This window comes from Enhydra lutris, unplaced genomic scaffold (assembly GCF_002288905.1).
Source record: "Enhydra lutris kenyoni isolate GAN:26980312 unplaced genomic scaffold, ASM228890v2 scaffoldscaffold68, whole genome shotgun sequence".
NCBI lineage: Eukaryota > Metazoa > Chordata > Mammalia > Carnivora > Mustelidae > Enhydra > Enhydra lutris.
The window spans coordinates 11,774,809-11,792,587 of record NW_019154152.1 but is presented as its reverse complement, the minus strand read 5'-3'; the positions used below and the strand labels follow the sequence as shown (position 1 = coordinate 11,792,587).

General features: G+C 56.9%; 1 protein-coding gene across 2 annotated transcripts; it reads right to left on the bottom strand.

The window, feature by feature from the left end:
- Window positions 1-3,186: 3,186 nt before the first annotated feature.
- Window positions 3,187-16,964, bottom strand: LOC111159410 (autophagy related 16 like 2). Of its 2 annotated transcripts, XM_022521848.1 has the most exons (18): window positions 16,683-16,963; window positions 14,692-14,791; window positions 13,761-13,863; window positions 10,202-10,275; window positions 9,711-9,962; window positions 9,518-9,583; window positions 9,110-9,223; window positions 7,996-8,058; window positions 7,302-7,410; window positions 6,891-6,996; window positions 6,152-6,222; window positions 5,796-5,867; window positions 5,556-5,676; window positions 5,122-5,227; window positions 4,331-4,480; window positions 4,050-4,097; window positions 3,805-3,906; window positions 3,187-3,470 (listed from the first exon to the last, which is right to left on the bottom strand). In XM_022521848.1, the coding sequence occupies exons 1-18, from the start codon at window positions 16,798-16,800 to the stop codon at window positions 3,383-3,385; spliced, it is 1,863 nt and encodes a 620-aa protein (XP_022377556.1). In that variant the 5' UTR covers window positions 16,801-16,963; the 3' UTR covers window positions 3,187-3,382. The 2 variants fall into 2 exon arrangements, with proteins under 2 accessions (XP_022377556.1, XP_022377557.1); XM_022521849.1 differs by lacking the exon at window positions 7,996-8,058 and having other exon boundaries at window positions 16,683-16,964.
- Window positions 16,965-17,779: the final 815 nt, after the last annotated feature.

Sequence of the window (17,779 nt, the reverse complement as noted above, 5' to 3'; positions counted from 1 at the left end):
AAGGCCATTTCAGTTTTGTCATTAGAGACCCAACTCAGGCAGGTAGCCCGAGTACCTGAGGACTGAAAACCTGGAAGGTATGCAGACCTATAAGGCAGAGGATACTGAAGGCCTAGAGAGGCTTTTAGCCCCAGGACTCTCTCCTCACCCTCTCTGCTACCAACTTCAAAGGCTAGGTGGAGGGGCAGCCTTCCCAGCTGCCTCTCCTCTGAGCTCCCCCTGCTCATTCCTTGCCAGCCCCTCCTCCTCCACACCCACCCCTTCCCTGGAATGCCTTGGCCTTTCATTGGCCCTTCCAGACTTGCTCCTCCAGGAAACATTCCTTCCAAGTAAGCTGAGCTATGCATGTGCTCCCTGAGGAGAAGCAACTGTGCCCCAAGGGTGTGCTGTCAGATTGGCCAATGAAGAAGGGAACGCTTACAGGGAGCAGAGGGGTTGGGGTCCCCAGAGCTGAGTCCATCATTTCACAACACCTTTTTCTAGATTACCTAAGCAGGCTTCACAGCTGTCTTCACCGCCGTGAGGTCCCTGCCCCAAGTGGTGTAGACGGTAACAGCCTCCTAGGATTCAAATTCAGCTCACTCTTGTGGCTCTGCATGCCCCACACTTCAAGGGACACTGACCCTCCATAATCAGGCCTAGGTGACCAGAGCCCAGAATGGAAAAAAGAGGACACAAGGAGGGCTTTAGGGTTAGACACAAGGCTAGAATCCCCCAGTAATGGTGGCGGCAGGGCACACAGAGCTTGGGTACAGAGGGTGGGGGAGGGTGCCCTGCATAACAGGGAGCCCAGATTCTCAAAATGTTATTTTGTTGTTTAAAAAAAAAAAAGTCATGATCCAGCTGCGCCAGCTGTGTGATCTCACAATACTTCATCTGAGTGTCAATTTTATCACCTATGAAAGAAAGAAACTACCTCCCAAGGAGCTTGAGAGAAACAAATAAGACACTGCCTGAAAAGTAGAGCGCTGTGCCTGACACATAAGCATGGAGTACTGGTGGCTACTGGAAGCACTGGCTTTTCCAGCCATGAATCCCAGGAGACTGGAGAATGGCTCAGCAGACACTAAGCAGCTGGTGACTCCTGGTGGCCGCTGGGAGCCAGGACAAGGGGGTGGGCCTCAGGGGCTGAGGCTGGAAAATACTGGACTCCTAGCATCTTCAGCTGTTAGACTTGCTGAGTTAGCCATTTAATAGACATTTCCCAAGGCTCTCTCTGGCCTGACCTAATCCCAGAAATTACTCTGTTCCCATCCTGGCCTCTTCTAAGAGCTCCCTGACTGAAAATGGAGGGAAGGAGACAAAGAGGAACATAAGGAGAGAGGAGGCCCCTAGCCAGCCTGGTAAGTAAGGAAAGGCTCTCAGTGAGATTATCCCAAAGGACACATTTGAATTGGGGGCTGGGAGGGAAGAACATTCTGGGCAGAGAGAAAAATCAATGTGCGAAGCACATTCAGAGTAGCAAGGAAATGAAAATGCAGCTGAGGTCAGCGGGCTCACTCCTAAGGGGTTTGGATTTAATGCCAAGCAGCTTCTCTGCAGGCAGCCTGGGAACTTGAAAGGGTTCTATCTGTGACCAGGATACCTTGGAAAGTCACTCTGGCCACGACAAGGGGCCTGGCTGGAGACACAGCAAGACTAGAGGGGAGCCTGCGTTGTAGCTAGGTTCAAGTTAGACACTCCAGCCCCTGGTGCTGGGGGATGTAGGGCAGGAGGGGAAGAGACACTTAGGGGAGATGATGTCTGGGAGGCAGGTAGGTATGTCACCTAGAGCCCAGGGGACAGCTGGGCCAAGAGCAGTGACCGGAGAGTCACCAGAGTGTAGACTAGGTATTTAATCAACACATCCTCTTTGACCGGCGCCGAGAGCTTCACAGATGCTGACGCCTGGAGTCCATACAGTACGTTCTGAGGTGAGAACTTTTTTTTTTTTTTTTTTTTGAGAGAGAGAGAGAAAGTGTGAACAGGAACGGGGGAGGGGTAGAGAGGGAGGGAGAATGAATCTCAGGCTGACTGCTGAGCGCAGAGCCTGCTGCAGGGCTTCATCTCACAACACCGAGATCACAACCCGAGTGGAAACCAAGAGGCAGACACTTGGACTGCGCCTCCCAGGCACCCTCTGAGGCGAGCACTACTATTTTCCCCTTTCACAGAGAAGGAAACTACGGCACAAAGGTGTTAAGGAACCGGCTTAAAATCACCCTGCTACTGAACGGTGGGCTGTGACTCTGACACAGACAGCCTGGCTGTGGAGTTCAGGCTCTTGGTGGCCGACTGCTCATCCTGGGAGTGGCTTCCAAACCATGGAAAGGGCAATGACCCCCGGGAGACTTTGGAAGGTCATAAAGAAGGACACTGAGAATTGCAGAGTAAAGCCTTTGAATCTCAGATGAGCAGCACTCCACAGTAAGGTCCTAGCACTCGGGGACAGAAGTCCCTTCTGTTGTCTTGTGACTGGCAGTGGCTGTCCTACTGATGACTCCTCCAAGCCCGAGGCTGACAGAGGGATGCCCAGGCTCTGCCCTGCTGGGTCTGCCTTATACTCCAGAGGCTTGTGGTGCCCCCATAAGTGTAGTCCCAACCCAGGCCCAGCCCACAGCTGTCCTCCCCAACACTCAGACGTGTACAGACTGTTCCCCACCCATTCTGGGCTCTACCTCTGGAGCGAGAATGTGCCCCCATCTAAAGACAGGCCTGGGGTACTAAGTACTTGACATCACTCTCCGGTTTGTTAGGACCCTTTCCACCAGAGCCCCTCTGGGCTGCTTCCCGTGCTCCCTTCCTTGGAACTCCCAACCACCCCCTCCACAGCCTCAGCCTGCTCCGGGTGCCTAAAGTAGGAGGGCCCAAGGTGTTGGCTTAGTCTCTGGACCAGCTTGGCCCAAGGGTGAAATTCCCATGGCTCCAAGAGCCACTGCCCTTTGCTGCCTGTGAGCCTTTCTTCAAGCTGTCTCCTCAGACGTGAACGGCAGTGAGGCCAGACTGGCTCTGCCCCAGCTCTGTGCAGCAGGAGGAAGGGGGCCAAGCCCAGGTGTCCTTGAGCCACCAGCCCAAAAGCTTCTGCTACCTGAATGCTACAAAGAGGCAAGCAGACACCAGTTTAAATGCCATTTTTTTTTCACTTATGTCAAAGAAAGTAAGAAATCAGAGATTTAAAACAAACAAACAAACAAAAAATACTGTAATTCCCCCCCACACACACAAACTTTTTTTAAACAGACAGGCCAGGTCCTGCCAGGCCTTATTCCCCATTAAATGCCCCAAGGTCACCACCCCCAACCCTCAGCCCCACTTGCTCTGGAGCCCTGTGAGCAGTGGGATGCTGTCCTCTGGCTTTGGGCTTCAGACTCGAGCTCCAGCCCTGGCAGGAGGAGTCACGACACTAGCGCCAGAGCACGACCTTCCTGGCCTGGTCCACGCTCACCACATGGCTCCCCGAGGCACACCAGGCCACAGCGTTGATAGCAGTGCTGAGGAGAGGGAGGGACAGGCTTCAGGGAGGCATCAGAAGCCGGACCTGCAGCCTGGGTTCTGCCCCTCATTATGGGAACTGGGAATTTTGAGGCTCTGAGCCTGCTGCCTCACCTATAAAATGGGCTCACAGAGCTGTGCACACAGGAAAGAACCTTGTGAACTAAGAAGGGCTCAGGGGTGGGGGAGGATGTGGGGACAAGGGCTGGGGACTCCAGGGTCCCAAGCATGTCATTAACTCGGAACTGGCTGAGCAGCCCTGGGGCCGGGGGTCAAGGGGGAGGGGTGGGCACTGGCCCTGTGGCTGAGGTGGGGGGTGGGGGCCGTGCTCACCAGTGGGGTCCCCGCAGACTACCCTCCAGCTTGCCGGTGTCTACATCCCAGATGTAAAGGGCTCCATCCCAGGAACCTGCCAGCGCATAGCTTCTGTCCGGGCTGCAGTGGCCACAGCAGAGCAAGCAAGGGATGACCAGAGGTGAGGACACACACATGCAGACACAGATGTGTCCATGCAGACACGGACCTACGTGGTCAGGTGGGGCACACTTAGGGACAGGCCCGCGCTCTCACAGACACACCTGAACACAGCTTTGGTCCAGTCAGAACCGCACCTGAAGCCATCAGCCCTGAGGACACAGAGAATCAGGGTCGGAATGAACATGGCCACCGATCCCTGCCCTCAGGAGCTTCAAGAGCTTCCTCCCTCCATCAAGAGCATGGGGCACCTCGACAGGCCCTGGTCTGGAAGGGCCTCCAGGATGGGTACCCCATTGACAGGTCCAGAAGGGCCCTTAACAAAGGATGAGAAACCCAGCAGCCCCATCCAAAGCCACAGTGTCAGGGAGCCCGGGGCAGGTACCTGAACACCTGGCGGATATTGCTGACACGAAGGTCAATGACCTTGAGTGTGTCATCTCGAGAACAGCTGAGCAGATGCAGCTGGTCATAGCTGAGGTTCAGGGAGGTGACCCGGCCCTGCACAGGGATGACCTGGGTGCAGCAGGGGACCCTGAGGATTGGGAACAGGTAGGGATGAGGAACAACCCACCGAGGTCACTCCTGACAGGTTAACAAAGTCAAGGGGTGCCCCCAGGGCCGCTGCTGACTAATCTCCCTTCTCCCACTGTGGCCAGCCCCTCCCAGAGGAACTTAGCCAGCCTCTGAGTGGAAGCTGGGGCCTCGAAACCCTTGGGTCACTAAAATAAGTGCTGGAGAGAAAACAATGAGAGCTTCCTTTCAGCGTGTGAGAGAGAGCAGAGGGTTTCCAACAGCAGTCACCGCAGACCTGGAAGGAGGACCCAGAGATAGGCTTGGCGCTGGCTCCAACACTGGCTTTTATAAATCACCCAAGCCCAGTGCTGAGCTCTAAAGTGAAAGAACAGCTAGAACTTTGTTTCCTTTGATTAAAAGGTAGTAACTACGTAGAAAAGGGGGCTCCTCCATTTTGGTTGGTGAGGCCCAGGCCAAGTCCAGCAGCTGCACCAAGAGCCACTAAAAAGGTGCCATAGGTCCCCAGAGGCAGCGGAGCCTTCAAGGGGCCACACTTAGCACTTCCCTGAGGTGCCTCTGTGGCTGCATGGCCAGAGAAAGGAAAGAAAACACAGGAAGCCTGTCCCCATGCCTCAACCACCCACAGCCCATGCTTGTCACCTGCTGTCCCAGAACCGGATCTTCTGGTCATAGTGGCCACTAATGATGACATGGTCCCCACACACCACATCATTACAGTAGGAAAGGACATTGATGGTCCTGGAGCCTGGGGACCAAGGAGCAGAACCCTAGCCTCAGAAAAAGGTTGTTGGAAGCCATCCCACAGGACATCCAGAGAAGCTGAGGTCCAAAAGCCCCAGAGGAGTACCTGTCCTCCCCAAACTAGAAGCCAGGTCCCGTTTCCCCGCCCAAAGCCTGAGGTCACCAAGAAACCAGGCAGAAAGCACGATGGGGGGCAGAGGAGAAGCCATGGGAGGTTTCACCCCAAATGCCTGTGAAGTTTAAAGCCATCCCCAGAGCACAGGCTGAGGTCTCCTTGACCCGGTTTGGGGGTGCCAGCAGGTAGGGAGGGGGAGGTAGGGGCTGGGCCTCACAGTAGGCACGGCCGAGGTCCCACTCCTTCACCGTCCGGTCTCGGCTCCCAGTCACCGCCTGGTGCCTCGTTAGCTTGAATTTAGCAGCCGTCACCTTGTCTGTGTGTCCAGACAGTGTCTCCTGCCCACCCCCATCCCACGTATGGATCAAGGACATGGCCAAGACCCCCTTGGGCCCCCCCCTCAGGGCCCAAGGCACGACCTCTGACCCCCAGGGCTGCCTCCTCAGTCAGGTCTTACCTTGGACTGTACCTCCCCCACCTTCCAGAGCTGGGCGGCCTGATTGTAAGTAGCTGCTAATACCTGTGAGCCCTGGAAAGATGGAAGGGGAAGGCCCTTAACCTGGACCTGGACAGAAGCAACATCCCTCAGGCCAGAGAGCTGGGGCAGGGGCTGCCTTAGAGCTTCCCAGATCATCCAGGCAGGGAGAGCAGCCTCTAGGCCCAGGGAAGAGTTGTGCAGCAGCCAGACGGACTGGTTCTAGGACACCCATGATGTTCCCTTATGTCCCAGAGCCCCCACCTGCCCAGTGTGGAGAGCGGGTTGGGGAGCCCACACAACAGACATCCCATGTCATTGAGGCTAAGTCCCCTCACCGAAGGGTCGAAGTCCACACTGGTGATGCTGCCACCAGCTCCTTCAAGGGTTTGGTCGGCCTCCAGACGACCTGGGGGTACCAGGAAAAGGACAGGTGAAATGAAATCACTAACCACATGAAGAGGAGGAACTGGGAAGATTAGTCTCTCCCAAGTTAGAGGAAAGAATTCTGGGGGCCTGGGCTGGAGACTGTGCCTTCCCAAACTGCCGTTGGGGGATCTGGGGGGCAGCTGATCACCTCACAGAGTTGCAGAGGACCAGAGAGAAGGGACTGTCCCCAGGTCACACAGCAAGCCAGGGCCAGACCTTTCTCTAGAAAGCCTCCAGGAAATGACTGTGACTCCCCACCACACCCGCCTCTACAAGCACAGGGTAGACCGTTGACACTCATCTCCTGAGTTCTGAGAGCTCAAGTGATACCAGAAGAGGAAGTCACCTGCTGGACCCCAGGGACCTGCTTCTCAAGGGCCTATCCCTACAGAATCTAATGAGAAGGGACCCCCACTTCCCCTAACAGGGACCATCTGAGCTGGGCCCTCCCCATCCCGCAGACCTGGATCCCAGCAGCTAGGAGGCTCAGCCCAGAACTCTTGCCAAGTGGTCATCTGGCCACTGCCCACAGAAATGTTACATGTGAGGAAACACAAACAGATCTAAGACTTTCGACCACCAAGCAGCAAGCTGAGGGTGGGCTCTGGAGAGAAAGCACGAGTTGGCCCATAGAGGAGAAACCCTCACCTCCCACAACATTCCAGAGCTGGATGAGGCGGTCAGCCCCTCCGGTGGCCAGGAGGCTGCTGCTGGGACCAAAACAAACAGCATTGACCTCGGAGAGGTGGGCATCCTATGGGGAAAAGGGAGGCTGGTGCCTCTGGTCCCCACCACATGCACCTCTCTGCACACACTCACAGGCTCTCTCTCACACACACCCCTGCGGCTTCCCCATAGTTCCCTGCCTGGCCTCCTGACCCCCCTCTGCAGCCCATCCCCGGTTACTAAATGCTGAGAGGGTTCTGCCCCTGGCTGGGAAAGGAAACGTGCGCTCTAGCTGAGGAGCCCAGCCTTGTCTCCCTGGCCTCCGTGGAGCACCCCTGGGGCCTACACTCCCCACACAGGCGCCTCGGGCATGTGGTGTAGCCCCTCCCTTACCAGCACATCCTGCACTTGGGTAGGAGGCCGGGCAGCCACACACATTGGGATGCTCTGGTATCGCTGCTCAGGAGCTCCCCCAACCGAGTGGCCTCTCCTCTTCTTGAAACTGGGGGGGGGGGGGCAGGTGTGAGGAAGGCATCCGGCAAGGCCTTCTGACATGGGAGGCTCACACTCCCGAGGTAGCAACAATGGAAAGCAGACAAGACAGGTGGCAGAACATGGCCCAGGGGGGCAGCGAACTTGCTCCCAGCCCAGCCTCTGACCCCAGGGGTCCCGGTGAAGATGGGAAGGGCACAGAGGCAAGGAGGAGCTGGTGGATGTGGGGCAACCCCTGGGCTGGGGTTTCAGTCCGAGCCTTGCTGCCACTTGGCTCTGGGACCCTGAGCAAGTCCTGATGCATCTCAGCCTATTTCCCAACTGAGTGGTAGTTCCTATCCAGGCTCGGGCTGGAGACCCTGGTTCCCCGGGAGGACCACGGCTGAGGGACAGATTGTGGAGGACAGCCAGGAAGGGCCTGGAAATGAGGGAAATAAGGTCTGGGAGAAGCAGCAGAGATTTACACAGACAGCTAGGCAACACATGCACGGACAGATCGGGATACACACAGACCAAGCCTGGACTCCAGAAGCCTGCCACGGGCCTCCGAGGGGCCCACACCCTTCACACACCTGTGGTGCACACATACACTTACTCCAGAAGCTCCTTCACCACATCCACACAGCGGGAGAGTGTCAGGGAGGTGGCGGAGGCAGATCTGGGGTGGAGTTAAGAGAGACTTGCTAAGGGTCTGGCCAGGGAGTGTGCGGGCAGCAGCCATTCATCCCTACACCCTGCTGGGGACCCTGAGGCTCACAGGCCATTGAGCCTGGGACAAGAACTCAGCTCCTCCATGAGCAGGAGAGCGGGATGACCCACCAGCAGTCCCAGGAAGGTGGAGGCAAGGAGGGATTTGGCAATAAAGTCTCCTGAAGTTCCCACCATGATGGTAAGAACTGCCCCCTGACAAAAGTTCTGGGGAGGCTGAGCTGGGGCATATGGGGGAAAGGGTGAGGTGCCCTCAAGCTGGGATAGCACAAGGCTGAAGGATGGAGGGAGGTAAAACCTAGGCCCACTGAGTGACCTAAAAAATGTCCAGAAGATGTGTCCTGGGATGACTTGGCCCACCAGGGCTGCCAGGACTTTGGGGACCAGCATTCCATGCCCTCCCCAGAGTTCTTTCACTGCCCCCAGGCCCAGACACCAGTGACCTGCAAGGAAGGGCTGAAAGAGAAGGCTTCAAGTTGGTGACTGGAGCGGGGTGTGGGAGGACAGCTTCAATGACAGACAAATGGAGACGAATGGGGAAGACTGAAGGGAGGGGCCCTCAGGGATGGAAACCCCAATCCCTGGGCTTCAGAAGCCCATGAGAGCTCACATCTATACATGCTCACATGTTCACTCGCACTCTGATATGCTCCCCACATGTGCCCTCATGTCCCTGTGAGTTGCACACCTTTGCCGACACACATATGCCTGTGACAGCTGAGTCCTGGGCCTTGCCCACAGTTCCCTGCTGGTGACACCCATTCACCAGAGTGACGCCCCACCCCCAGAGCTCTGGTCCTGAGAAGGAGAGAAAGAGGCGCTGGGGTCCCTAAGGTGGCAATGACCCCAAGCTCCAGGCACTGGAGATCAGACCGGTCCTGGGAGGTCTGAGCTGTACTACAGCTTCTCCCCAAACTCCTCTCAGCCCAAGAGCTCAGCCCAAGGCCCTGGAGGAAGACTCCAGAGTGGGGCCCAGCTCAGAGCCCTGGGACGGTCCTCACCTGAAGGGTCTCTTCCACTTGTCACCAGCCTCACTCTTCAGGGATAGGGGCTCAGCAGTCGGGGCCAGAGTCTCAGCCTCCTCTCTCATCCCCTGGCTTACAGTGTTTGGGCTCCTGGGAGAGGGAGTGAAACTCAGGAAGGTCAAGGGACCAGCACCCCCTGCCTCCAGCGCACAACACGGCGAAGAGCGGTCGGTGTGGGCGCACGTGCGATGGGCAGGCGTGCTGTCTCCTAAGGCCAGAACACACGAGTCCACACGTGTCCTGTGGATTCAGTCTACGTGGGGGCCTCGTGCGGACCGGGTTGTGGGTGGGGCAGAATTGCAGGCAAAGCCCTGAGAAAAAGGGTCCTTTAAAGCAGCGGGGCTGAGGCTGGGCGAGCAGGACCCGGCGCATCCCCACTCTTACTCGCTAATGATGACTGTCCGCTTCGCAGCCTTTTTCAGCTCCAAGGACACCCGCGCCTGCTTGGCCCTGGAGGAGAGAAGCATCCAGAGAGCCCGACCCCGGCCCGACGCGACTCGGCAAGCAGAGGTGCCGCGGGACCGTGCTCACCCCCCACAGGGGCGCGCCTCCGAGGGGCGGGGCCAAGCGCGCTCACTTCTCGTGGCGCTCGAGGCGCAGGTTGCGCTCCGCGGCGGCGCGCGCCTTGCGCTGCACGAGCCGCTCGAGCAGGTCCCGCGCCTCCTCCTCCAGCCTGCGCAGGGCCGCCTCCTGGAGCCTGGCGTGCGCGCACAGCGCCTCGTAAGCTGCCCGCTGCGCTGCGTTCAGCTCCCGCTGTGCGTCCACTTGCCGCGCGTGCCGCGACCGCGCCTCCTGCAGCTCCACCACGTGAGCCTCCAGAGCCGCCAGCCTGCAGGAGGGGGGACCCTGCGTCACCGCGTGGTGGCGCCCGTCTCAGAGATGGGACACACTGTCCCTCCCATGCGGCCAGGCAGGTGACTAAGCCAAGCCTCCAACCAACTACGTGGGGAAAGTTCTCGGGCCGTGCTGCAGACACTCAGGAGCACCCCGTCCCCTCTTCCCCGGCAGAGATGGCCCCGAGCCACCCAGAGATGGGCACTATCCCCCCTCGCGCTGGTTCGCTCCTACCTGCTTTGCCGCTCCTCCAGCGTCGACTCCAGGGCGCCCAGGACAGCGCTCTTCTCCACCACCTGGTAGGCCATCTAGGAGCGGTCGGGGGCGGGAGGGGGGCGGGAGGTGGGCGGGAGCGCCTCGATGGGGCTCCCACGGCGCCCTCCCGGCCGGACACCAGTGAAACAGTCTGCTACTCCAGCCACCCGCCGTCTTACTGAACTGGAAGCAGAGGCTCAGACAGCTTTAGGATCGTGCAGGGCAACGCACTGTTGTTTTTGTGCAACAGTGAAAGGGCCTTAGGCTCTGGAGTCTAACAGCTAAATTTCGGTACTGGCAGTGCCATTTATTTTCTCTGTGACCCCAGGGTAGTCATTTAACCTCTCTGGACCTGCTGCTTCCTCACCTGTAAAGTGGGAATGATAGTACTTTCCCTCCTCGGGGAATGTAGAACTATTAGGAGTAATATTTCAGATAATAGCCAACGTTTACAGAGCACATGTGTGTCATGCCCCTGTTCTGAGTACTACACACATACTAACTCTTTCAATCACCATAACAACAGCAGGAGATAGGTACTGCCATTTTCTCCATTTTACAGACGAGGACACTAGCACAGAGAGGTTATGTGTCTTGACAAAGTTACACAGCCAAGTGGCAGGCCACCTAACATGATGCTCCAAGTACAGGACAGGTCCACAGGAAAGGTTCAAGGTATGTGGGCTCTGTTCCCCAAACTCTAACCCTGGCCTACCCAAGCATAGATTCTAGAGAGCAACAGGAGCCCTAAGCAGAGACACAGGGCAATAACAAGAATGGGCTGTGGGAGCATGGAGACCAGACTGAATACTGGAGCTGCCCCCAGCCCGAGAGTGGGGGTGAAGGTCAGCTCATCTATGCCCCTGCCTCATTCAGCCATCCTTCAACCAACAGCTGGGAAAGCCATAGATAGGAAAGTCGAGTCCCACTTTTTAGAGCTGAGGGGTCAGTGGAAGAGACAGACTTCAGGCGAAGAAGTTCCTACCAGTGTGACAAGAGGAACATGAGGAAATAACCAAGGCTGGGGCTCTGGTTGCTAACTTGTTCCTGTGTTCTTCTCACGTGGGCCTGGTGAGGGACGGATTGAGGAGCAAGGCCAGGGCTGCTCCCCTACACTGACACACCTCCCTGTGTGAGTGCTCCCGCACCTGCCTACCTTCCTAGCTGGCCCAATTCATAACGTTTGTAATTCCTTTCACCACGGAGCAATCTGACCTCCACTTCTGCTTCCTGGCCTGTCATTTCCTTTCATTGCTATTTTGGTAGTATTTGGGGGGAGGTTTTTCAAAATCCAAATAATAGAGATGGAAAACAGATGAGTGGTTGGTTGTAAGGTTAGGGATGGTTGGGGGAGAGGGGTGAGCTGCGGCCAAAAAGGGTAGCAAGAGGGAGATCTTTGTGGTGATGAAATTGTGCTGTATATTGCTGGTCACACACATCTACATAGGGGACACCATGACAAAGAAATACATGTACATCTCATACCAATATCAGTTTCCTGATTGTGTGTACTATAGTTACATAAGAAGCAGCCAATCTTTGCAACTTCCTATGATCTATAACTATTCCCCCCAAGTAAGTTAATGATAATGATATATGCTTGTTGCAATATCTGAAACAGTACTAAGAATTAAAGAAAAAGCCACTCCCCATTCCCTGCACATCCAATGGGAACTGACTGGGAGCCATTGGGCCAGGGAGGAAGTGCTAAGGGGGTTTGTTGAGGTGTCCCAGACAAAGGGGACTATGAGTTCAGAGACAGGGAGAGTGGCAGGAGGCTGGAAAACTCCACTGGGAAGGCTAAAGGGCTCTGGAAGTTATATACGAAGCTGACAATGGGAGAGACAGTGAAGGGGGTTCCACTTCTTTACTCGATGGGCTTCTGTTCTCTTGAAATGTTCACAACCTTGTATGTATGTATTGTCTTTTTTAAGGGTGATCTTTTTGTTAATAAAATATATCACTCTGGGGGCACCTGCCTGGCTCAGTTGGTAGAGCATGGGACGCTAAATCTCAGGGTTGTGAGTTCAAGCCCCACACTGGGCATGGAGGCTACTTTAAAAATATGCGTGTGTGTGTGTGTGTGTGTGTGTGTGTGTGTGTGTGTGTGTGTATACATACGTACATACATACACGTATCTCTCTCTTTCTCGCTGTGAATGCTGTATGGAGAATGGATGGGAGTGCCAAGGGAGGCATCATCCAGGAAGAGATGAGGGTAACTTGGGCCATGCCAACAGAGTTGATGGGTTTGGAGGCAGGATCCATGATCTGATGACTACTAGCTCAGGATGAAGGGCCAGGACAGACCAGAGATGCCCCCTCAGTTTCTGGCCAGTGACTACCAGTTGGGGTAGAGGGTCTACCTTGTCCATCATTTAGTCTACAAATATTCACTAGCATGGACTGTGGAGACAAACCCCAGAGTTAAGTGGAAGCAAACCAAAGGCATCCCAGGCCTTGAGGATCACACAGCCCAGAAAGTGCCTCAAATGTCAGGCTGCAACTACAGCGGGGGCTCTGAGGGAGAGGCTCTCACTGGGTTCGAGCCCCACTCCCACAGTTGTTGGGCAAGTAACGTAGCATGCTGTCACCAGACACAAGTTTATGGCCTATCAGTATCCTCCACTAGACTGGAAGCTCCCTGGGGCCGGGTCTTGTTCTTATCCTGTGCCTTGGATATGACAACTGCCAATAAATCTTTGTTGAAAGAATGAATGGAGATCACTGAAGGCGGGTTCGTGTGGGAGGGAGTACAAACCCTGGCTCCACTTCTCTAAGCCTCCAATTCTTGCTCTAGAGTTGCAGAGGATTAGCTGAAACAAGGCTTAGCCCAGCACCTACAGGCGTCCCCTCTCCATGTGCGGCTGGCCACGTACTGTGGGGGAGATGGTGAATCTTACTTTTTGCTGACCAAAGAGTATGGTGCTCAAGAGAGAAGACTGGGCCAGAAACAGGTCTTGGAGGCAGCAGTCTCTGAGGTGACAGGAGTCTGTGAAGCCACCCAAGCTCTAGGGAACACCCGCATTGAAAGGGAGGGAGAAAGGAACCAGAGAAGGAAGTGCAGAAGCAGCCGCTACAGAAAAGAGAAGAAAACCAGGACAATGTGGCAAAACCGAAGCCAAGACACCCCACAGGGTGGGGGCAGCGGTGTTGGGTGGAAGTAGCACCCCCTGCCGTGGTGGGGGGTCACCCTGCTCATCTAGTCTGCCCATATGCACGGTGCATCAGCCGGAGCCAGGCCCCGGGGTTGGGGGAGCAGGATGTGAACGGAGCAGCCGGGACCATCTGGAAGGGGGAACAGACGTCATCTGGCCTTGTACACCTCCTGCTCTTCTCTGAGCTCTCACCTCACATCCTCTAGCTGCTGCTGGAGACCACCTCTGCCTGGGTTGCCAGAACCAAGCTGGAGAGCACTGTGGCACTGAGCTTGGGGAATGTCCCTCACTTGCTGGACCCCTTGGACCACATCCCCTTGCCTCCAGAATCCTGGATTCTGGCCTCAGGCCATTCTCTCTCAGACCTCTGCCCAGCCTACCTCACCACAGACCCGTCGGAGCCCCTCCTCCTCCTCTTGCCACTTCACCCTCAGAGTGGTTGGTGATGGGACTTCATCTGAGTCAGGGCCCGAGTCCTCCTCCCTGCCAACCAATAAGAGAATGGTGTTCATTGTCCCTTAGTTCACCCACAGGATGAACATGAAAAGCCTGAAACCAAAACCATGAACTTTCTCCTAAGGAAGGTGGAAGCCAGAAAGCCAGTAGAGGAAAGAGCAAGTCTCCCGAAACTGGAACTGCCCATGACTCCCCTGCTCTGGGATTTCCCCAGGCCTTGGGTTCCCTAGCTAGGACCCTCTTTCAGAAGCACTTCCCAGGGGCACCTGGGTGGCTCAGTCAGTTGAGCGTCTGCCTTCGGCTCAGGTCATGATCCCAGGGTCCTGGGACCCAACCCCACATCACGCTGCCTGCTGCTGCTCCAAGGAACCCAGGTTCTCCCTCTCCCTTTGCGTGTCACTCCCCCTGCTTGTGTGTGTGTGCACGCGAGTGAGGTCTCTCTGCCAAACTGATTAATCTTTATTTAAAAAAAAGAAAAGAAGAAGAAGCACCTCCCAGCTGTGAGGCCCAACCCACTCCTGGTTCTCATCTTCACTACCCCTTTGGAGTATATAGCAAGACCTTTCCTTTAGGCATCAAGTAAGGATCAGGGAGACAAAAAAAGAGGAGGGGAAAAGGCAGGAGTGTGGGGTGGGAAGGGAAGAGATGAGACAAATACAGAGATGGACTGAGAAATGTGGTGGAGAAAGGACCGTCTAAGCAGCTGGTGTGGAGGAAGGTTCAAAAGCCCACCTCCTCCCTCCCCTGGGTAGCACCTACGGACCAGTGAGATGCCCCAGAGAAAATGAACCCAGCATAATGGGGGCAGGGCCCAGGCATAGGCAGCCCATTGTACCCAGGAACGCTCACACTCACCAGGGGCCCTGCAGGGTAGTGGGAGTGACATCATTTGGCTCTGGCTGCAGCTTCTCTGAGATCCAGGTCAGCAACTCAGCCTTCTCTAGGAGACGGTTATCTAGGGGTACAAGAGGGTGAGCCTGGGGCAGAGAAAAACAATTTCCAGCAGACTCCAGGCCTACCCCTCTGGCTGGGAGGGCTGTAGGAAGAGCCCAGGGATGCAGAATGGCATGGCTGCTGGCAGGCTGGACTCTGGCCTCTGCCTGAAGGTGTTTGTAGGCTCTCCCAAGACCTGCAGCCCTGGCACAGCCTCCTCCCAGTACCTGTCCACAGGTCCTCCCAGGGGAAGACAGAGAAAGACAACCACTGCAGGGGAAGGAGATGGCTGGCCTCACCGACCCCTGTGGATCCTGAGGGAAGGAAGGGGCCAGAAATTGATTCAACCTTGCCCCACAGCAAGTCTTTGCCCCAAAGAGTGATGAAATAAACCCAGCTCCACCTGCCTCTGGCCTTTGGCAAATTACTTCCCCTCCAGGAGCTCTAACTTTCTACTCTGAAAAACAATCCTGTCTTCCCCAGGGTTGGGGTAAGGTTCCCCCAGGCCAGAAGAGAAAGTCCTTGAGCAACTGTCCAACAGACCTCCTTGAATTTGGTAGTTTTTACTACAGACCCTGGAAGATCTCCGTCCACACCCACCACCCTCACTTCCTCTTTTCTCACCAGTTCCGGGGGTGGGGGCAGTGTGTGGTAAACCCAGGCCTAGCTCCTCAGCTCCTTTCCTTCACCCAGCGTCCTGCCTGTCACCTCAGCTGGGGTCACTGGCCTAGTTCTCACACAAAACCCCACCCCAACCCCCAGGGCACTACTGCCCCCTCCCCCAGCAAATCTAAAGAAGATGCCATTTTGCCCAATTTATGGGTGAAAAATCTGAACCTTACAACCCACCCTAGACCACATAGAAAACTGGAATTTCATTATGTCTGATCTCAGCCCTCTGGGTCTCTCCAGTTTCACTGGCTGCAGTTCTTGGGGGACAGGGGTAACTTCTCCCTCAAACCGGATGGTTCCATTGTCCATCAGAGCAGTGGATAAGTGAGGCTGCCTGGAGGCAGGAGGCTGGCCTCACATCCCTGAGGGAGAGGACCAGCAGCCTAGAGGGTTGCAGGGAAATGGCCCAGAATGAGAGCTGCAAATTGAGTTTAGGGGATAAGGGGGGAGATAGTTAAGCAGTGGCCAAAATTAGGACCAGTGTTGGAGCTGGTGGGATAGTGGCTGTAATCCCCCCAACCATGACCCCGGACATACAACCTCGAATGAACAGAGGCACTTATACAGATGCACCTGTTGGCCCTGGCTTGAACTGCCGTACCCACTCCTGACCAGCCCCCCCACCCCGCCCCACCCCACAGAAACACCTAAATATGACTTCTTGGTCTCAGCCAGCAGCCTGGAGCCCCCTGTTTCTCCCTCAGGCTGGGGTTGCCCAAGCACAGAGATGCTCCAAAAACCTGAGCCAGGATCACTCACCGGTGGCAAAGCCTGAGACTCTGAGCTTTCTCCCTAGAGATTCAGAGTTTAGAAGTAGCTGCTCTCGGAGTTCTTTCACTGGGTGACAGGGACCAAGTGGATCCACTAGGTTGTACCTTGGGAACTGCCCCGGGATGGGGGAGCATAACAGACCCTTAAAAAAACAACACTAGCTAACAAACCCGTGCCCGGGAAACCCAGTCCGGGAGTGGCGGGCCCTGAGGGGCTAGGAGGGCAGGAGCACCGCGGGGAGCTCGGTCCTGGAAGGGGTTCTAAGCAGTCCGGACTGGAAAGGGAAGGAACGCAGGCTAGTCAGAGGTGGGGCGTAACAGACAGAGCGACCTACAGGCCCACGGATCCCGAGGCGAGAAGGCTGTTCTGCACGCGGCTCTCAGCCCGAGGAGCGGGACAACCCCCTGTCCCCGCGCCCGGATCCCCGTTCCCTCCACTGCCGTCTTGCACGGCCCCCGCGGCGCACTCACAGGCCGGCATCAGCTCCAGGAAGAGAGCCTTCTGCGCGCGGTCCCGCTGCCGAAGCTGCCGCACTATGTGGCGTTTCCAGCGAGCGGCCGGCACGCCGAGGGGCCCGGACCCCGCCATAGCCGCTGTCCCGCCCGCACGGCGCGCGGCTCCCGGGGAAGGAGGCGCGACCGGGGCGGGGCCTCTGGGGGACTCCGTGACGTCGGCGGGCGGCCGCGGCGGGGACTCCCCAGATCGCGCTAAGAGCGTCCGCCGGGGGTGGGGGTGGGGGTGTAAAGAAAGCCGCGCAGATGTGCTGGGAAGCCACCCCAGGGCCGCTCCAGAAGTTCTCACCTACGTCCGCCGCCGTAACCCGGGGCGGAGGTCGCGGCCTTGGGGCGGCTTCCCCCACGCCTGTGCGCGAGCTCTCGGCCGGCCGCCCGGTCCGGGTCCCTAACCCCTCGGCGCCGAGACCGCGTCCGGAAGTGACCGACGTAGCCGACGGACCCTCCGGCCCGGGCGCGCCCTGAGCTAGGGACCTAGAGACCCCTCATACGCGGACCCTGCCCTGGAGGCGTTCCGGATCCGCGAGGAGAGGCGACGCAGACACGAGGTCTGCACAGCGTGACGGCGAGCTGAAGCGCGGAGGAGGAAAGGGCTGAGGCGAAGAGGCGCCGCTTTCGGACGTGACGGCGTTTGAGTTGGAACGGGAGGGCTGCCGTAGGTCAGTGCTGGCCGGGAGGAGAGAGGAAAGGATTCCAGGCGGCGGGAAGAGCAAGTGCAGAGGTCTGATGGTATAAAAACTCCCAGTGGACAGAAACTCGTGGAAGGGCAGGAAGCAGAAGAGCTCCTGTGCAGAGCACGGTTTAGGCGCTCAGTTCTTCGCAGAGAATAGAGGTCCCTGAGAGTGAAGGGCTGCAGCTGATTCCACCTGGCAATCCCTGGCCCAAAAGGGAGAAGCAGCTGGCCTGAGGTTGCACAGGAGCGGGTGGCTAACCTGGCCGGCAGCCCGGTGTCCCGTCTCCGGGTTCAACCATTCGCTCTCGTGGGGCGGCCTCTGGGGGAGTAGCAGCACCTCCTGCAGGTACACTTGACGGTGAACCATGGGTTGCAGGGAACT

What these genes read in the sequence shown, in the direction of transcription:
- LOC111159410 (XM_022521848.1), bottom strand. Translation starts at nt 16,800, where the DNA reads ATGGCGGGGTCCGGGCCCCTCGGCGTGCCGGCCGCTCGCTGGAAACGC. An exon ending in CCTGGAGCTGATGCCGGCCT is followed by an intron (nt 14,792 to 16,682) that starts GTGAGTGCGCCG and finishes TTGTACCCCTAG; the next exon opens with ATAACCGTCTCCTAGAGAAG. An exon ending in GGACCTCGGCCGTGCCTACT is followed by an intron (nt 5,228 to 5,555) that starts GTGAGGCCCAGC and finishes CTTGGTCCCCAG; the next exon opens with GCTCCAGGACCATCAATGTC.